This window comes from Ischnura elegans, chromosome 9, assembly GCF_921293095.1.
Source record: "Ischnura elegans chromosome 9, ioIscEleg1.1, whole genome shotgun sequence".
In the NCBI taxonomy this organism is placed as follows: domain Eukaryota; kingdom Metazoa; phylum Arthropoda; class Insecta; order Odonata; family Coenagrionidae; genus Ischnura; species Ischnura elegans.
The window spans coordinates 483340-502155 of record NC_060254.1 but is presented as its reverse complement, the minus strand read 5'-3'; the positions used below and the strand labels follow the sequence as shown (position 1 = coordinate 502155).

Genomic DNA, 18816 nt, shown 5'->3' with positions numbered 1-18816 from the left:
ACATAAAAGTGAATGAGACCATATTGCATCACCCCGCTTGCCGCGTCGCCGTACTCTCCGCCGCCACCGGCCAGAACCGGAGTCGTCCGTGCGTTCGAAAAAACTATTTAAAATTCGGGGTTGCAAATTGGTGCAAGGTTTGACTTTAGATTCACAATATAGAAGCTTCAAAGAACGACATGATATAAGTTACTTAGTGTAAGCCGGTGACAATGTCTACTTTTTTTCTACGTTTATGTGAAAAAATGGGTTGAAAACAGGCTCCGCCATTTTGTTATGTATCTATGGTTATTGATGAAACAAAATCTTTAAAAACCCTTCAAATGAAAGAATAAGAAGTGTCAATTAGGATGGTATAACCGTTTTGTCGATAAAACTATTTATAAAACCACTGCACGAGGATAAAGTCGGCAATTTTCAGAAAAAATCGAGGGTGGTCGTTTTTCGCTAAATTTGCTCAACTTTCACCTCACATATATTGTTAAAGTGAAAACACAGGACCAAAATAATCTGGGTAGTTATGCACAATTTATTTGAGAATGTGTATGCGAAGTTTCAACTTCCTAGCTCAAAAAAATCGATTTTGAGGTTTTGGCCAGCTTTTTTCGATTCTAGCCCACTGTGCATCGTCTCCGACTCCGCGGCAAAGGCACTCGCTCCGTCTTCCATTTCAGTGACTCCTCTTTCCTCAGCAAGGAGCCTTTCTTGCAGGCGTTGAACCGTCTGCTCCTTCGGTGCAGCGTTCGTTGTCCCTCGCTGTCACCAAGGAATGGAATTTCGAGGGTAGACTTCCCAAGATTTTCGCCATCAATGACAACTCGGAAAGCTGATCTCCGACGTCCTTCAGTTGGCTCGCGATGTTCTGCCATCTCGTCACATGGAGTACAACTGATTCGTTTGGCGTCATCTTATACTCATAAAATGTTTTCATGGGTAACAATTTATTAGCCTCCGACTTTTGCTCGTGTACTAAGCAAAGCTTCTCCCACATATCATGCGCGGTGGCGCACGTAACTAAATACTCCAGCTGTGAGTATTCCACTGATGACGAATTAATGCCCATGGCTTTAGCGTTATTTCTCAGCCACAACTTCCCTGCAGCACCTTCCAAATCCCCCGGATTTTCTGCTGCTGCGGTCACCACGTCCAACAAACCGCACGCGTTAAGCACAGTTTCGATTAGGAATTTCCATAGTTGGAAATTCTTTCCATCGAATTTAACAATGTTCTTCGTCAGACTTTCGTCAGCCATGACGGGAAACGACCTCCTCGCGATCTTCAAAGCTTAACCAACTCACGAATTTCGCAAAAAACCGTAGCTGGGCCCATAACCTGTTGAGAAAGGTATGGTTCGCGAGAAATAAAATAAGACGTTAAGTTAAAGATCAGCTTTAATATAGTAACGATCTATTGTTCAATACAAAGAGATCGCTCCGATCTTTCACCAACATGACTGACCGTTGGCTAGTGAGTGACAGCCACTTGCCCACTTACATCACACCGCTGAGCATCTACAATTAGCATGCGCACACAACACACACACCAGATATTACAAAATTATTCACATAATTCTTAACAATTGATTTCTCCATGTCTTCATCTAAATGTTATAGGTATTTATGGCGAATTTTATCGTGAAATCCAGTATACAACGATTTTAATTGGTTTATACTATATGCATGTTTGTTCTTTTCCATCATATGTGAAGTATAGTTTAAGGATATATGGTTTTAGGTTAGATTTTTCATAGAGAAATACATAAAACTGGTTTGGTATAGAATATCCGCTATCATTTGCTAAATAGAACATCAGAAAAAACTTTCCCCTTATGTCCTTCCATTACCTGCTCAATAATCTCTTCACTCGTTGCCATATATCTTTGATATACCAGAGTTATTTATGAAATATCAATTATTGTATCAAGATTGCAACGGCGCGAAAGAATTGTATATGCATCGATCTTCATTTCCTAACTCTTTTTTTCTCGGCGCACTATGGTAAGCTCGGCAGGGTTAGGTATTAATATAAGGCCTACCATGGTAACTCTGCGCGTTTGTGCGACGTTTTGATGGTACGCGGGTACGGATCGAGGTCAATACATGCATAGTGTAAACAGGGTATTCGCTGCGTTGTTGTCATTACTTCTTTCTCATATAGCGCGTGTTGGTTGCGTTCGGTTTTTTTCTGAGAATGGTTCTTCTCATGAGCTCATAAATGACAAAGTTAACAGTTCCGATAAAGCCAATTTATTAAATTCCTACTTCAACAGCGTGTTCTCCGAGCCTTCTGAGAACTCATTTGAAACAGTGGACAATCTCTGCATACGAAAGATGCCACCTGTTGACATTACTACGCACGGAATAGAAAATATATTGAAATCACTAAGTCCAAATAAATCACCTGGTCCGAACGAAATCCCTTCTCGCGTATGTTCTTCATTTTATTGATGAGACAAAAACATATGCATTTCCATTTATCAGCGGTATACATCCTACAAATAGTCTAATCGACAAGAGCAAATCAGAATTAGTGCCGAATAGCAATAATACTAGTTCCGAAGTTTTCCTCGTGGCTGTGGTGAATTGCCGTAGTTTAAGAAATAAGATTCCCGAATTCCACCATATAATTCATAGTACGAAGTGTAACGTTATTTTTGGAACAGAAAGTTGGCTAACAGATGATGATTCAGACAACGAGATCTTCCTAAAATCGTTCACTGTTTATCGGAAAGATAGAATTAATCGAGTTGGGGGCCGAGTTTTTATAGCTGTAGAGAATTCAATCGTCAGCCAAGCGATAACCGTAACTGAGACCAGCGTTGAATCTGTGTGGTGTTTAATTAAATGTCCAAAATTCCAAACTATTTTATTATTTTCGTATTACAGACCACCTAACTCAGATATAACGTCAATGTTGGATTCTCAAACTCATCTAAACAGCATAGCATCCAAGTATCCTGAAAGAAACTTGATTGTAGGTGGAGATTTCAACGTACCTTCTACAGATTGGGAGACCTTTAGCTTCATTTCTGATGGGAGGGATAAAGAGATTTACGAGGCTTTATTACACACTTACATGCAACTTATTGTTTCAAAAAGCATCCGCACCAAACAGAGGAGAAAGTATTCTTGATATTTTGGCGACAAATATGCCTCATCAGGTAATGAACGTTAGCACCGTCGAAGGAATAAGTGACCATAGGGTAGTAACAGCAAAGTTTTCTCTAAATACCGCTGTAAACTTTAAAAAAGAGCGCAAAGTTTTCATTTTTAAAATAGCTGATTTTGATGGGTTTATGAGTCATCTGAAAAATGCTTTCCCCGCGTTTCAAGAATCAATATTAAAGTTACATGTAGAGAGTACTTGGAAAGCTTTTCAATCGCTCGTAACTTCGGGAATAAATAGCTACATCCCTAGCAAAACAGTATAAGAAGACAGCGAACCGAGATGGTACGACGCGGAAGTGAGAAAACCATTGAGGCGACAGAGAGCGTGTCAAGCTAAAATGAAAAAAAAGTCAGCACGGATTTATCCGCTAATGTACGCGAGTCAATAATTAAAAAATATAGGATGACTAAAGCCGCCACGAAGGAAGCTTCAAGAATGCATTCAAGAATTTTAAAAGAAAAACACTAGTAGAGCAGTTACGGGATAACCCAAAGGCATTTTGGCCTTATGTTAGGGAAGTTCAAGGTAAAAGTTCTACTTATTGTTTGCTGAGAAACGATATTGGAGATGTGTTGACAAACAGTTCCGATAAAGCCAATTTATTAAATTCCTACTTCAAGAGCGTGTTCACTGAGCCTTCTGAGAACTCATCCGAGACAGTTGACAATCTTGGGATACGAAAGATGCCGCCTATTGACATTAATGCGCACAGAATAGAAAATATATTGAAATCGTTCAGTCCAAATAAATCACCTGGTCCAGACGAAAACCCTTCTGGCGTATATATATATAGAACTAGATTCAGAAATGGCCTCCTTCTTGCAGTTAATATTCCGTAAATCCATCAAGCAACACGAAGTACCTAATGACTGGAAAATTGCTAATGTAACGCCAATATTCAAAAGTGGAAACAAGGAACAGCCATCTAATTACAGGGCGATATCTTAAGCTTCCATCTCATGCAAGGTCCTTGAACACACCGTCGTCATCTCGGTAATGAAACACCTAAACGAGAAAAACTTTTTAATGAGAACTCAACATGGATTCAGGAAAAGTACATCATGCGAAACACCGTCAGCGCTTTTCGCCCACGATATTTTAGTCTCCGGAGAAGACAACATTCCAGTAGACGCGATTTTTCTTGATCTCAAAAAGGCATTTGATAAAGTACCCCACGGAAAGTTAATAATAAAACTGAAATCTTATGGTCTAGACGAAGATGCCATTTCCTGGATAAGAGAATTTTTGAGCGACCGCGTCCTAAGAGTAGTATTAGACGGTGCAGTCTCCAACGAGATTAGAAACACTTCTGGTGTCCCTCAGGGTGGTGTCATTAGCCCACTTCTATTCCTTCTTTATGTAAACGACTTTGGTGAAGTAGTACACAGTAAGCTACGATTATTTGCAGACGACGCTGTAGTTTACAGGGGATTCCGTTCAAGCGAAGATAGGGATGAACTAACGAATGACCTTGCTGCCATCCAAGCGTGGTGCAAAGCATGGCAGTTGGAATTAAATTTGAAAAAATGCTTAGTAATGAATTTCTGGAAGAAAAATAACTCCCTACACCGTAACTATATAATTCGGGGTACCCAATTAGTCTGCTGAATCCGTGAAATATCTAGGAGTTAGACTCAATAATGATCTATCGTGGAATAAACATATTCGAGAAATAACCTGTCAAGCCAATCGTAAAATGGGTTTTATTAAAAGAATATTAGGAAAGTGCGACGACAAAGTGAGAGAAATAAGCTACATTTCCCTCGTTAGACCACATTTGGAATACGCTGCCAGTGTTTGGGGCCCTCATGAAAAAGGCTTAATAACAGAGTTAGAACGCGTGTAAAGAAAAGCTGCCAGGGACGCAAAAGGTCGTTACGATAGTCTTGTTAGTGTAACTGGCCTCTTTAATAATCTCGGATGGGAATGTCTGTCAGACCGTGGATTAAAAAATAGGCTAAACCATTTAGATAAATTATAGAGCAGAGTCTTTTCTTAAGAAGTTAGCCATAACTTACGGACGCCTACATACTACGGAAGATCAGATCATATAAATAAAATAAGAGAGATAGATTGTAGAACAGACAGATTCCGAATGTCATTTTTTCCACGATCAATAAGAGATTATAACGGCAGCGGTATAACTCATAAATAGATTGCATGACTTGTAGTGTAGCCTAGAAACCTATGTAAAACTTAATGCATGTTTCTTAATTTTATTTCTATTTATAACAGCATATGGTAGTATAATATGTTAGTATAAGGGACGGGTTTTGGACGGTGTGGTGTGCTTGTGGGAGTCCAAATGCATGCTGCATGCTGGTGATTGATCACCTTCTGCCAAACACCGCAGAGGTGGCTCGCAGAGTATTATGTGGATGTAGCTGTTAGTGGCGCGTGCTAGAAATGGGATTGTGGATGAGACCAACGCCCGTACTAGAGTATTAAAATACGTTCCCAGTGAGCGAGAAATTTGAAAGCTTTTACTGTCGTTGCCTTCTCGTGCCATATTCACATGGTCGCCTTCATACCATTGATGGACCAAAACTGTCATAGTTTAATTGACAGAGTCATAATATATCAAATATATACTAAAGAATAAAGAATAAAGAATAAAGAAATATTTATTGTTCTTGGACCTTTATGGTCCACTAAGAACATACAAGGGCTTACATTCATATTAGAGCTCAGTGCACAGAAGAATAAGATACATGCAAAAAAAAATAGAAAATAAATTGTAACAGAATATAATGGCATATTGGTACAATTACATTTTTTCTTGTAATAGCATTTTAGTGAACATTAGATTTTTAAAAGACATCAGTGATTTTGCGGTTTTGATTGGTTCAGGAATACCATTCCATAGCCTTGACCCAACAACTGAAAATGAATTATCAAATGCAGTGGTTCGATGTTGAGGAACAATTAAAAAATCAGCTGATAATCTAGTTACAACATTGCGATATTTCTCTTTACTCTGAAAAAATTGCATAATGTATTCTGGCTGTTTGCAATTAAAAAGTTTGTATAAAAAAGAGGCAAGCATGTATTGCCTCCTTGTTTTTGCTTTAAGCCATTCTAATTTAGAGAAATAAGGGGATATATGTTCATCTTTTTTAAGATCATAAATGAACCTAACACACATATTTAATTGCCGTTGAATCAGGGTGTTAATCTTTTCGGTTAGGTCATTATATACAAGGCAACAGTAATCAATATGGGGGAATATTAACGAGGATACAAGTTGCTTGCGTGTATGAGAGGGCATAAGGTTTTTATGAATTTTTAGCTGAAACAAGATCATGTTGATCTTATTGCTGATGGCTTTAACATGGTTTTGCCAAGACAAATTAGGCATCAATAAGACTCCAAGATTTTTAACGGAGTTTGCATATGATATTTCGGCATCACCAACAAAAATCTTGGGCAGAACATCAAAGTCGACATGTTTGAGTAGTTTTGAGGTACCAAATAACATAGATTTTGTTTTCCTAGGGTTAAGCACAAAGTTATTGTCTGCAGCCCATGAAGTGATGGCCTGAACGTCCTGATTTACTTTGGAAATTGCATCATTCAGCTCATACAAATGACAGTGAAAATAAATCTGTAGGTCGTCGGCATATAAGAGATATTTACAGTTTAGAATACACCTGGGCAGATCAAGGACATACAGGGAAAATAGGAGAGGACCAAGAACTGACCCTTGGGGGACCCCGCAATGGACAGTAGTCCATTGCGATGTATTCCCATTCGCGTCCTTGACTGCCTGTTGACGATCTTTTAGATAGGAGTAAAACCAGTTAAGTGAGGAACAGGAAAAATTAAGGTTTTTCAACTTGTGGAGAAGTTTGGCGTGATTAACAAGACCAAAAGCATTGGTGAAATCAAATAGTACCAGAATTGTAACCATCCGTTTATCAATTCCTTGACGTATATCATCCGTTAATTTGAGTAGCGCTGTTTGCGTAGAGAAGTTTTTCCGAAATCCAGATTGATATGGATCATGCAAGTTGCATTGGTCCAGATAATTCGTTACCTGCTGAAAAACAATTCTTTCTAAGCATTTAGAAAGAGAGCACAGAATAGAGATTGGCCGATAATCACTGGGAGAAGTTGGTTTTTTTACTTTTTGTATTGGTGTGATTAGTGAATATTTCCATACATTCGGAAATTCAGATGACGATAAGGAAAAATTATAGATATCAAGTATTACAGGTAGAAGTACAGTTGACGCGGCCTTTATAAATTTAACTGAGATTCCATCGACCCCAGTTGAGTTCGATTTAGAGAGAGATAACGTTTTACGTAGGTTGTGTGGGGTTACGTGTTGGAAGAAGAAATTTCTGTCGTTATAGGGTACAAGTGGATCAAGGTTAGAGAGACTGAATATGTCAGCAATGTTATTTGCCTCGAAGGTAAAGGCGGGAGTGAAGTGCTTGTTTAGATCATCGATAGATAATTCATGTAAGGGCTGCTTGTTTCGTCGCTGCACGAGTCCAAGACTTCTAAGTTCCCTCCAGACCTTGTTTGGTTCTGTCAAATTGGAGAAGGTGGTTGCATAATATTTTTTCTTGGCTTCCGTGACGAGATGCTTTACCTGATTACGCAAGACGATAAACTCAGTGTAAGCAGTCTGGCTTTTTGTTCGTGTGAAAATTCTACGTGAAATATCACGTTCCTTCATTTTTTGCTTAATGTCACTAGTCAGCCAGGGGGCTGAAGGCCGTCTAGGTGCGCATGTTCGCAGGGGGGCATGACAATTTATGCACTCTAAGAATTTCTGATTAAAGAGTTCTAATTTTGAATCAATGGACAAGGAGCTAAATATGTTGTTCCAGTCAAAGGTGAGCAGATCGTCCTGAAACTTTGCTGTATCGAAATTTTTAAGATCACGATAGAGAATTTTAGGTATAGGAAGACGAGGGGAATTGAATGAATAAGAGAGTAAAATTTTGTCATGTGCGGAGAGGAAAGGCACAGGGAATTGTGAGAATGAAGAGAGTTTTTCAGGGGAATCAACTATACAGAGATCAAGGAGAGTATGACTATGTTCTGTATGATGCGTGGGCTGCGTTGAGGCCAGATGAAGATTATAATTAAAAATGAAATTCCTGATGAAGGAAGAATGACAGCTGTCCCGTAGCAAATCGGCGTTAAAGTCACCTAAAATTACAATGTTTTTATAGTTTGGACTAAAAGTTGTATATGCTTCTTCAATATCAGTCAAGGACCCAACATTTGGAGGTCTGTAAACAACAAATAGAAGAAGTTTAGAGAGGTTTATACCATGCACTTCAATAACTATGAACTCGGGTCGGCATTCATAGGTCGCGGAAGAGGTCGCCAGCACCGACGAACTCAGTCGATGATGAATGAAGGCACCAACCCCGCCACCGCCTTTCCCGATCCGATCATGTCTCAGCAAGTAATGTTCACTAAGATCAACCATGCTATCAGGAATATTTGGTTTTAACCATGTTTCGGTTAAACAGATTATATCACTTACACAGGAAGAAAAATGAACCCGAAATTCGTCGATATGACACAGTAAAGATTGACAATTGACGAGGGAAATGTTGATTTCATTAGCAATTGGTAGGCCTGCGGGAAGAGAACAGGCCCCCGTATGTTATTTCAAGCAGTCAAGGTCAGTTTCAACTAGGATAGAAAGGCGTTCACCACCATCATGGACCCGAGCAAACACACGGCCATTACGAATCCACACGTATTTGATTTTACCTTCTTTCTTAAGTCCCCTGGCCATTGCATATAGCTTTCGGTTTAAGGATGTCAAGGATTCATTAATGTAGACAGGAGGGTTGGTAGGGTTCTGGTCGGCGACGATGTCGTTGAGTTTCAGGTTCCGTTTTGTGCGTCTACCATTTAAAAATGCAGCAGCAGTGCTAGATCGTAGAAAACGGACAATAATAGGGGCAGGTCTAGGTGAAGGGTGAGAGGTTGCAGAACGGTTGGAACCACCCCTGTAGGCGTAATCGATTTCACTTGTATCCACTTTAATTCCCACAGCGATTCCAACTTGACAAATCAGGGCCCCAGCTACCTCCCCTTCGGAGTAAGGAATGCCGTGGATCTCAATTACATTCCGGAGTTGCTCTTGCTCAACGCGATTAAGGCGAGCTTCCGTATCACTTAGTTGTTTCTTTAGGCTGATGTTTTCACTTAATAGGTGATTCAGGGAATCAGTTATTTTCACAAGGGAGGCATTGAGGAGCTCGAGAGACTTTGCTTGACCCCCGAACGACTCCTCCCAGCGAGATATTGATTTGCGAATTTCACTTTGATCCGACCGGATATCAGCAAGATTAGCAGAAAAATCTTTCAAGATATCACTCACACGATCAGGAGACAAACTGGAACTTGCGGACTCGTTCTCAGGAGCTTTTCTGATTTGCTCTCCATCACTGCCACAGCCGATCTTAGCCCGACAAACGTCGCAATACCATGGTCTACGTTTGTCACTAAGCTCCTTAAATTCCACTTCAGGTATTGAAAGGCACAGTGGATGGTAATGGGCCTTACACTCACAGCAAGAGAGCGACTTCTGCTCGCGCTTGATCGATTTAACACATGCACTGCAGTTAGGCATTGCGTAGCGCAGGAGAGAACCGGAGAGAACGATCCGAACCACACGAAGGCTGAGCTCGAACTGGATTTTACTACTGGACTACTAAGGATTTTTTAATGTAAAAACTTCAAAATTCTCTACTTAATCGATTACAAAAGCTGAGAATTCAATGTGTTATCGTCCTAGCCGACGAAAAAGAATCAATTATTTCAGATTCATCTCCTTCCGTAGAAGTGCCTCAGATATCAACTCGGGAATTCACCGATCTGCCAAAATAAATCCGGTAATTATCTGCTTTGCTAGAACTTCTACCGTAAAATGCTTCAGCATTCGCCGATTCTCAAGTGTTCTTAATCTCTCGGTTCTTGCCATAAGATGGCCAGGAGTCGACTTAAGCTACTCGTTAAGAATTGGTTCGCGATGAGCGGTTTGGCTGGGCTAAGCCGGATGATCCGATCCTAGCGTGTAGAACAGGCAAAACGTAGCCGATGGAGTGTTCGTAGTTGTGAAGACGCCTTATTTCCTCGAAAATAGTGAATTTCAATGACGATTTTGATGAAAGCTGATTTTAATACACGCGGAACGAAAGCAATTCTATTGGTGGATTTTTAGAATTCTCTATTGTAATATTCATGGTCCTAACCTAACGATCCGCTTGTTCATTATCGGATGTCTTTTGTCAGTTTCGTAGTTTCGTTCCATTGCGCACCCAGAGTGGAAAATTGGCGTTGCACCATCAACTACGTCATGACCAACGTCATTCCCACCCCGTGTTGTAGTCTGGACTTAGAAGCGCACTTAGGGGCCTCTTGTAAAGGAGGGACGGATGTGTGTGTGGCGTCCACTCTGAATGCGGGCCTTCGGAGAGAAAACCCGATTTCTCGAGAAACCATTATGGCGCCCCTTACTCTGTCGGAATACTTTTTATCCTTATTATAAATATTAAACGGCTTCCCATCCAGAGGGCCCGGGATCGACCTGCGAGGGGAAGCACTCCGAAATGACGGTGGCGCCGCGCCCCGAGCGGTGACCCGCATTCGAAAGAGCGATCGATTGTCGTGCGGGAGTGAGTGGGCGGTAAGGTCAGGGGTCATTGGCGGGGCGGGCGCGCGGTGGTGCAGTGCAGGAGAGAAGAGCATGAACAGAGAGAGTAGCGATGTCTCCGTAGCGGACGTCACGTGGCGGGGCACGGAGTGAGTGGGGGACCTCCACTATTCACGATCGTGATTCATTTGTTCGTTCCGTGACTTGTTGTTGATTTCCCCCTCCCTCCCTGGGGGGCGTCCATTTTCATTCCGGCGCTTTGTTCTTGCGTACCTTCATTAATTGACTGTCAGTGAGTCCTAGGTTACGCGGCTTCCATGGAATGAATGATATCCAAAATCAAGAAAATGATGACTTACGTTAACTAATTTACGCTGCTAAATATTTGTTAGGTTAGTAAATCTTATGGTGACAATCGATTTTTGAATAGTTTTTATTTAAACGTCAAAAGACACCGGCACCTTTAAGCTGCACCAAGAGCCGCCTCAACAAGCGTGTGGCGAGGGCTGTTAGCGAACACCGGAATGGGAATGAAGGAGATGAAGAAAACACGCCAACTATTGCTATTTTCCTCACTTCAACCGAACTTGCACCAACCGCGGTTTTGATGGGTAACCGTCGTGGTCATGGTTGCCCTTCGAAACTTACGTCAGTGTAAGTTTTGTTTAAAGCGTGGAAAATTACAGAAGTGGGTGTGTTCGTCTATCATCACAATTGAAAAATTCCATTTAGTGTAACCTAAGTGGGTTGTTTTTAAATACAAGTGCGCATTGGAGTGGTTTGACTTACGAATTCTTCCTAGCGCACATTTAAGTCATAAATATAAAAATTAATCGAGGAATGATTTTATAAATTTAAAAATTTTAAAACAACGTTTTTCTCGCCAGATGCAAGGAAGAAAATAAATTTCCCTGCCCATATCTAAGTCTAGATATGAATCGTTTCTCAAATGGTGACTGCTCGATGACAATCAGTGCGACCAAAACGAAAAACATTGGGTTCTCTCTCAATCGCACGAAATTATGTAGATGGAGTGCCATAAAAAAACCGAAACTGGTAAATCGAAAATAAAGTGGCATATTATTTTATGCACCTTTGTACTAATTTAAGTGACAAATTATAAAAAAAATTATATTCCCCAAATTTAATGTCCACAGACAATTCGCCATGTTCGTGGACAGTCCCATATAGATTTTCGAAGAGGTATTTATTGTATTATAAACCTTTATTAAGTAATTTATTATAAAATCTATGATTAAACAAGTTAATACAATGTAAAAATTCCAAAATAGTCTTCTTGGGTTGCTTTATTTCATAATATTTATCATAAAATATAAAAAGAAGATTTGTCCTACCAAGAAAAGCAATGTCCGTGGACACACAGGAAAAAGGTGGAAGTACTCATAGGATATGGTGGTAGCCCTGAAAAACCAGTGTTTAGGGAAAGATGTTGTCAGATTTATCGGGTTGTTTCAGTTTAAACTTGGTTTAGTGAATGTTTTAACGTTGGAAGAAAAATTTTGGTTCAGTTTTTTGAATGAGTCATGTCCATGGACAGGTGAAAATTAGTAAAAGGAAAATATTTTACTAATTACAATTAGGATATCTATTCAAGTTGGGTTGGATTGGGGGCACCTATTAGCAACTTTAACATCTACATCTTACAATATGTGATAAGATGGCTTATAGGCAGTGGCGGATTCCGAGAGGGGAAAGAGCTCTAGCCCTTTTGGATATTCAATTTATCCTAGATAAAATGGTAATTTTGTTCAGTTGTCACATATGTATAGGAGAGGAGAGCTCCCTAGCCCCCCCCCCCCCCACCTTTGTCCCTATTCTGGATCAGCTACTGCTTGCAGGTGCCGTAGAAATCAGAAAGTCATCGTTTAAAGTTCCTTTGATTTATTATTTCCGAATAATTTTCCCATATTGAAATAAATACTTGCAATGTTACAAGACAATAACGATAGAATGGTTAAATTTTCCGCGATTACTGGATAATCGTGGAAAATTGCTGGTATATAATTGAATGCTTCTTCAAATCGCTCAAGCCTGAATCAAATGGGCGTTCGCAGCGAAGGGCAAGAGAGGGCAGCCCCCCTAGAGACGCAGAAATCGCAGATGTCTTTCATAAAATAATATTTTTTCAAGCATATTTTTTTAAAACTGATAGAGAGCTGTTACAGTTTCCTTAAACTGTTATTTTCATTCATCTTTTCCGTGCTCAAATCTTACCTAGGACATGAACAAACATGGCTTCCCGCCACCCCAATTTGATCTTGGGTACGCCCTTGCTGAATCACACGATGATTTTTTTCGTCCCTCTAAGTGATCTACATCTACATTTACATAATACCCTGAGAGCCACCTCTAGGGTGTTTGGCAGGGGGTGATAAATCACCAGCATGCAGCATGCAATGCACACCCACATGCACGCCGCACAATCAAAAAAACGTCACGCATACTAACATATTATACTACCATATGCTGTTAGAAATAAAAATAAAATTCAGAAATATGCATTAAGTTTTACATAGGTTTCTAGGCTACACTACAAGTCATGCAATCTATTTATGAGTTCTATCGCTGCCGTTATAATCTCTTATTGATCGTGGAAAAAATGACATTCGGAATCTGTCTGTTCTACAATCTATCTCTCTTATTTTATTTATATGATCTGATCTTCCGTAGTATGTAGGCGTCCGTAAGCTATGGCTAACTTCTTAAGAAAAGACTCTGCTCTAGAATTTATCTAAAAGGTTTAGCCTATTTTTCAATCCACGGTCCGACAGAGATTCCCATCCGAGATTATTAAAGATGCCAGTTACACTAACAAGTCTATCGTAACGACCTTTAGCGTACCTGGCAGCTCTTCTTTGCACGCGTTCTAACTCTGTTATTAAGCCTTTTTCATGAGGGTCCCAAACACTGGCTGCGTATTCTGAATGTGGTCTAACAAGAGACAAGTAGCTAATTTTTCTCACTTTGTCGTTGCACTTTCCTAATATTCTTTTAACAAAACCCAGTTTACGATTAGCTCGACCGGTTATTTCTCGAATATGTTTATTCCACGATATATCATTATTGAGTCTAAGGTCCGTATTCTCAGTCGACCCTATTGGGGCAACCGACCCTGGATACGTCATCAGCCCCTACATAAACCGATCTCACCCTACATACGCCACATCAAGCCCTACATACTTATGGCCGTTTTTGGAACTAAACGGGGCCCTACTTGATGTAGGGTACCCGAAATAGCCCTACACCCTACAAAAACATGGCGGCCAAGTATCGTCTGCTGATCACTTCGATTGAAGAATCTACGTTGTAATGCATATTAAGCGGGACGAGCTCACACGAACTATTTTAAAATGTACAGAAACACAGCAGAAAGGTAATAACGCTACCACATTATAGCCACCGAGTTACATAAATTATAAAATTGACTGAATTAATAAGAACAATATAGCAGTATACATGCACCTTGCTTCTACGAATATATAATAATATTTTTCACGTTTGGCACTTGGTATACTTTTGGGAAACCAATACTTAGTTTTCTTATAATCATATAAAACGTATTTTCATGCCACTATTTGCCATATAACAAACTTAACTACGGAAGGTGAAAGCGAATGATGAACCTTGATGATATACCTATATTTATATATATATATCTTCAAGTTGGAGCTACACCGCTAACGGAATTCCACTAACAAAAACCGAATTCGTTACATACTTGGGGGTCACTATTACCCGGGATCTTTCGTAGGGTAAGCACATACGTGAAGTATGCGGTAAAGCTAACCGTAAACTTGGATTTGTAAAAAGAATTCTCGGTAAATGCCCAAAAAAGGTGAAAGAAATAAGCTACCTGACTCTAGTGAGGCCTCACTTGGAATATGATGCTAGCGTGTGGGACCCTTACGAGGTAGGACCAATAGCTGAAATCAATCGAGTACAGCAAAGGGCGGCCAGATTTGTGATGAGTTGCTAAGACAAAGAGTGCAGCGTTTCAAGTATGTTACACGAGTTAGGATGGGAATCTTTACACGAGTGTAGATTGAAGTAAAGGTTTAACTTACTTAGGAAACTTGCATGTATTTGGTCTAGGAATTACTAACCATTAGCAATTTTTTTTATGAATAAGCATGTATATTTTTCTAGTGTGCGTAATATTTCTATGACCGTGTGGTGTGCATGTGGCGGTCCTCTTGCATGCTGCATGTTGATGTTTTTTCACCCCCTGCCAAACACCCTAGAGGTGCCTCGCAGGGTATTATGTAGATATAGATGATGCAACGTAAGTTCTCACGTCAATGATCATATTTGCTCCGTACTTATTACTATCTTGTACAGACCACTTTTGAAGTAAGTTAAAAACAATAAGGTTCTACTTTTGGCTTGATATGAGAGTATTTGTAGCGATAATTGAGGTACCCACACGACCTGGCGGACGACACCGAATGTTTATTTACCTTGAGCCGTTGCCCTAACGATACGCCCGAAAATTATCGGATGTCTTTTCTTAGTTTCATTATTAGTTCCCATTACGCCACCAGAATGGAAAATTGGCGCTGCGCCATCATCTACGTCATCTCAGAGAACTTGACGACGGAGTCACCCCCCACCACTGTAGGGTCGACTGAGAAACTCATGTAGGGTCCTTTTGTTATGTAGGGAAGGATATGTAAGGTCGACTAAGAATACGGCCCTAACTCCTAGATATTTCACGGATTCAAGAGTCTCTATTTGGGTACCCCGAATTTTATAGTTACGGTGTAGGGAGTTATTTTTCTTCCAGAAATTCATTACTACGCATTTTTTTCAAATTTAATTCCAACTGCCATGCTTTGCACCACGCTTGGATGGCAGCAAGGTCATTCGTTAGTTCATCCCTATCTTCGCTTGAACGGAATCCCCTGTAAACTACAGCGTCGTCTGCAAATAATCGTAGCTTACTGTGTACTACTTCACCAAAGTCGTTTACATAAAGAAGGAATAGAAGTGGGCTAATGACACCACCCTGAGGGACACCAGAAGTGTTTCTAATCTCGTTGGAGACTGCACCGTCTAATACTACTCTTAGGACGCGGTCGCTCAAAAATTCTCTTATCCAGGAAATGGCATCTTCGTCTAGACCATAAGATTTCAGTTTTATTATTAACTTTCCGTGGGGTACTTTATCAAATGCCTTTTTGAGATCAAGAAAAATCGCGTCTACTGGAATGTTGTCTTCTCCGGAGACTAAAATATCGTGGGCGAAAAGCGCTGACGGTGTTTCGCATGATGTACTTTTCCTGAATCCATGTTGAGTTCTCATTAAAAAGTTTTTCTCGTTTAGGTGTTTCATTACCGAGATGACGACGGTGTGTTCAAGGACCTTGCATGAGATGGAAGCTAAAGATATCGCCCTGTAATTAGATGGCTGTTCCTTGTTTCCACTTTTGAATATTGGCGTTACATTAGCAATTTTCCAGTCATTAGGTACTTCGTGTTGCTTGATGGATTTACGGAATATTAACTGCAAGTAGGGTGCAATGTATGAGACTAGTTATCTATATACGCGACCGTCGTCTGGACCAGGTGATTTATTTGGACTGATTGTGAGGGATTTTAATATTTATTCTATTCCGTCCGCACTAATGTCAACATGCGGCATCTTTCGTTCGCAGAGATTGTCAATTGCAGAGATTGTTATGACTGTAGCGGTCGCTTTTCGGAAATGTGATCGGTCGAATGACCATTTTTCCGAATCACACGGTCCCTCCCACCGTCGCTTCTAGCATCATTTCCCATATCTTATTATTTCATTATATTTCCGACGATTGTCAAGCGTTGCGCCGCAATAGCTCCATACGGGCATGCGTTCTGATTGGCTGATGTGGTGTTATAGTGACCGTTTCAGCGACGGACGGAAAAAGCAACCGGACGAGTGATGAAAAAAGTGACGGGAATCATTCTAGTAATCGCGAAAAACAATTTCGCGCGACCATCAATTGCGAGTGATCATTTTCTCATAGTTTTCTCGCTGGAGTGATCTCTCGAAAATGACGAAAAAAATGATCGTGTGATTCAGGATTTAGAAAAAAAGATGGAAATCTCCATGGCAACCGGGTATCGCGACGTCGCGTCGGGCCTTACCAGTCTATGATAACTATTAAGCTGGATATTTGGTGTGTTCGGAAGAATTCGTAGGTCAAGGCGCTGAGGGTTGAGTAGCCTGTGACGTAATCATGCCGAGGGGTGGAGACGCTGTTGAACCCTCCCCTACGGTTTGCCCTTCGGATGATGACGTCACCGCGGAGGCTCTCCCCAAAGCCACCCAGCCCCTTGAGTGTGCGGTGAGAATCGACCCGTCCCCCTCCACTTAAAAGATGAGTCTGCCAAATGAACTTTTTACCAAGCGTTCTCGAATTTTATTCGTGGTAATTAAATGCCAGGTGAAACGGGTGAATTATTAGGTTCAGGTTTTGGTTGTGACGAGCGATGACTAGCGGTGGAATATCGCAATGCAGCAAAAATATTTAATGATGTATATATATATATGATGAAATATGAACAAAAAATGGTAATAACTCCCCTACCGAACGTGCTTTCGATACTCTTTGCCATTTTCAGGGAACCTTGAAAACGACGTAGAGTGAAGCAAGGACCTTGAAAATAACATAGAGTGTCGAAACCATGGTCGGTAGTTGAGTTATATGTTAAATTGTCGAAATCACTATTTATTGTTTTTATTTATTAGGGATATATCGCATATCCATCATCCTCGTCAAGCCTGAAACGATTTCAATTTTAATGGTGGTATTAATGAGCCACGAAACTTTCTGCCGCTTGTATACTAGCTCCAATTTGCTCTGTAGGTGTCGCTTTAAGTAAGTCGATCTAAACGGATTTTGTGGTTTTTAAGTTAAATGAATTGCCACGGTCCTCAGGCTTTCCAGCCTCTGTGCACACCACTACGCTATCCAGGTTCCTAATTTCTACTGCCTTGGGATTTTGGTATTTCCTATCTTATGACTAGGATATTAAAAAATCCCTATAATATTTTTTTATACGTGTGGACCCACTTAAACAATGAGCTATTGATTGGTAGGCTCATCGCATCCGTGTCTTAATTTCGGGTATAATGGATGATTAGCGATGCCTTCCTCAAGCATCTCGTGATAAGGTGTTGAGATAGAATTCGAAGTGCAGTCCTCAAGACAGCCTGAGGCATTGCTTAGTACATGAGTTTGGCTATCGAAGAGTGTATTTTCCTAAAACCGATTTTCTACATGTACCTACATACTGCTGTATCCGCCGGACGGCTCAATAGGGGGGGGGAGGGGTTGTGAGCACACATCAGCCATAAATAAGAAAAAAAATGAGGTGTGCGAACCGAATCCCACATGTATTAAGTAAGTATGATTAAAGTTTGCGTGCTCTGTTTAGATTTTATTTTCATGCCTAAAATATGCAAACTGCTACACTCTATCCATCAAAGGATGGTAAAAAGCAATTATCGCGAAGAAACCGAGGAAAAACACAACTCAACAATATGAATGGAAAAGAAAAACATGCCATCGCAGCCGCTGCAGTGATTAATTTCGTTAATGTTGCACCTGTTATTACCCTGTAATTTCCCAGGAAAGGATAATACTTGTGCTCCAGGAATTATGTGTTGACTTTCCTATCATATATCGTTTCTTTTCGCGATCCAGTTTACCATAGCATGACGGCAGGGGCGCAGCCAGGAATTAAGGCTGGGGGGGGGGGGGGGCTTAAGATGCAATTAATACCGGGGTGTGTGGGGGGAATGGGAATGTGTATGGAATACCCACCAGGTTAAGCAGTAGGTGCGAGATTAGTAAATTGCGGAATTTTAAGATAAATGGTTCAAAATGGTGAGTTTTACGGCTTAATGAGGGATATTTTCATAATTCATACACTATTCTATTAGTAATATCAATCCAATTAATTAAAATGGATGAAACTTAAAAATTCCTCTGAGCTCTGGGGGGGGGGGGGGGTTT

At 40.5% G+C, this 18816-nt stretch overlaps 1 protein-coding gene across 1 annotated transcript; it reads right to left on the bottom strand.

The window, feature by feature from the left end:
• Nucleotides 1-8797: 8797 nt before the first annotated feature.
• On the bottom strand, nt 8798-9775 carry LOC124165846. Its single transcript, XM_046543373.1, has one exon. The coding sequence runs from the start codon at nt 9773-9775 to the stop codon at nt 8798-8800; it is 978 nt and encodes a 325-aa protein (XP_046399329.1).
• Nucleotides 9776-18816: the final 9041 nt, after the last annotated feature.